Below are 735 nucleotides of genomic sequence, written 5' to 3' on the forward strand. Positions count from 1 at the left end.
CGGCTGGTGGAGATTCGCTTCACATGACGCTCTCAAAGATTATGACTTTGCTGTCCGAAATGGGGCTCAGGCTGGTCAGGCTCTTGATGTCTTGATCGGGTACCATGTACTCTAAGTGGTGAGCTCCCCAGACGGGCTCTGTCAGATGCTGCCAGCGCTGCAAGACAACATAAGCAAACTTTAGGAAGGTCATTTGACAACAAAATAAAAATATCTGAAGGTCTGTGATGACCTTGTATGCTGGCATGCTAAATCTCAGGCTTCCATGCTTTAAACTGGTGACTTGCAACAAGCAGGCAACTAGAGCTGCAACAGTTAATCGATTTAGTCGATTTAAATCGACGATTGAAAACGTTGGCAACGTTTTCGATCGTCGATTCGTCGGCTATCGATTGATTTGCCTGTTCGGGGCTGTTCCGGGCTCCACATGCGGCCTGAGCCACACGTCACACGCTGCTCCCGCTGCGGCCGCCGTGCCCATGGCACAGGCCGCGTAAGCCACGCCCACCGCACAGGACGCTGAAGCCGCGCACGCCGCTGCTCTACTTCCTGACGCGATCTCCCTCACTCGTCGCTGGCCCGCCGACAATCGAGGGCCCACCTTCTGAAGCCAGTGGTGGACGGAGCTGCAGTGTGGAACAGGTGTGCGGGGATATAGTGGTGGAATAGGTGTCAGTGTGGAACAGCTGTGTGGAGAGGCAGTGGTGGAATAGGTGTGTGGGGGTGCAGTGTGGA

The 735-nt window shown here is 54.7% G+C and overlaps 1 protein-coding gene across 2 annotated transcripts in view; it reads right to left on the minus strand.

Moving 5' to 3' along the window:
- Positions 1-7: 7 nt before the first annotated feature.
- The window catches only part of SLC6A8 (solute carrier family 6 member 8), a 72,009-nt gene continuing 71,281 nt past the window's right edge, over positions 8-735 (minus strand). For both annotated transcript variants that reach the window (XM_018573276.1, XM_018573275.1), the window contains exon 13: positions 8-157. In XM_018573276.1, coding sequence (XP_018428778.1) covers positions 20-157 — 138 coding nt within the window. In that variant the 3' untranslated portion in view covers positions 8-19. The remainder of the gene's footprint in view (positions 158-735) is intronic.

The sequence above is a fragment of the Nanorana parkeri genome, unplaced genomic scaffold (assembly GCF_000935625.1).
Source record: "Nanorana parkeri isolate BGI_ZX_2015 unplaced genomic scaffold, ASM93562v1 scaffold2312, whole genome shotgun sequence".
Lineage (NCBI taxonomy): Eukaryota > Metazoa > Chordata > Amphibia > Anura > Dicroglossidae > Nanorana > Nanorana parkeri.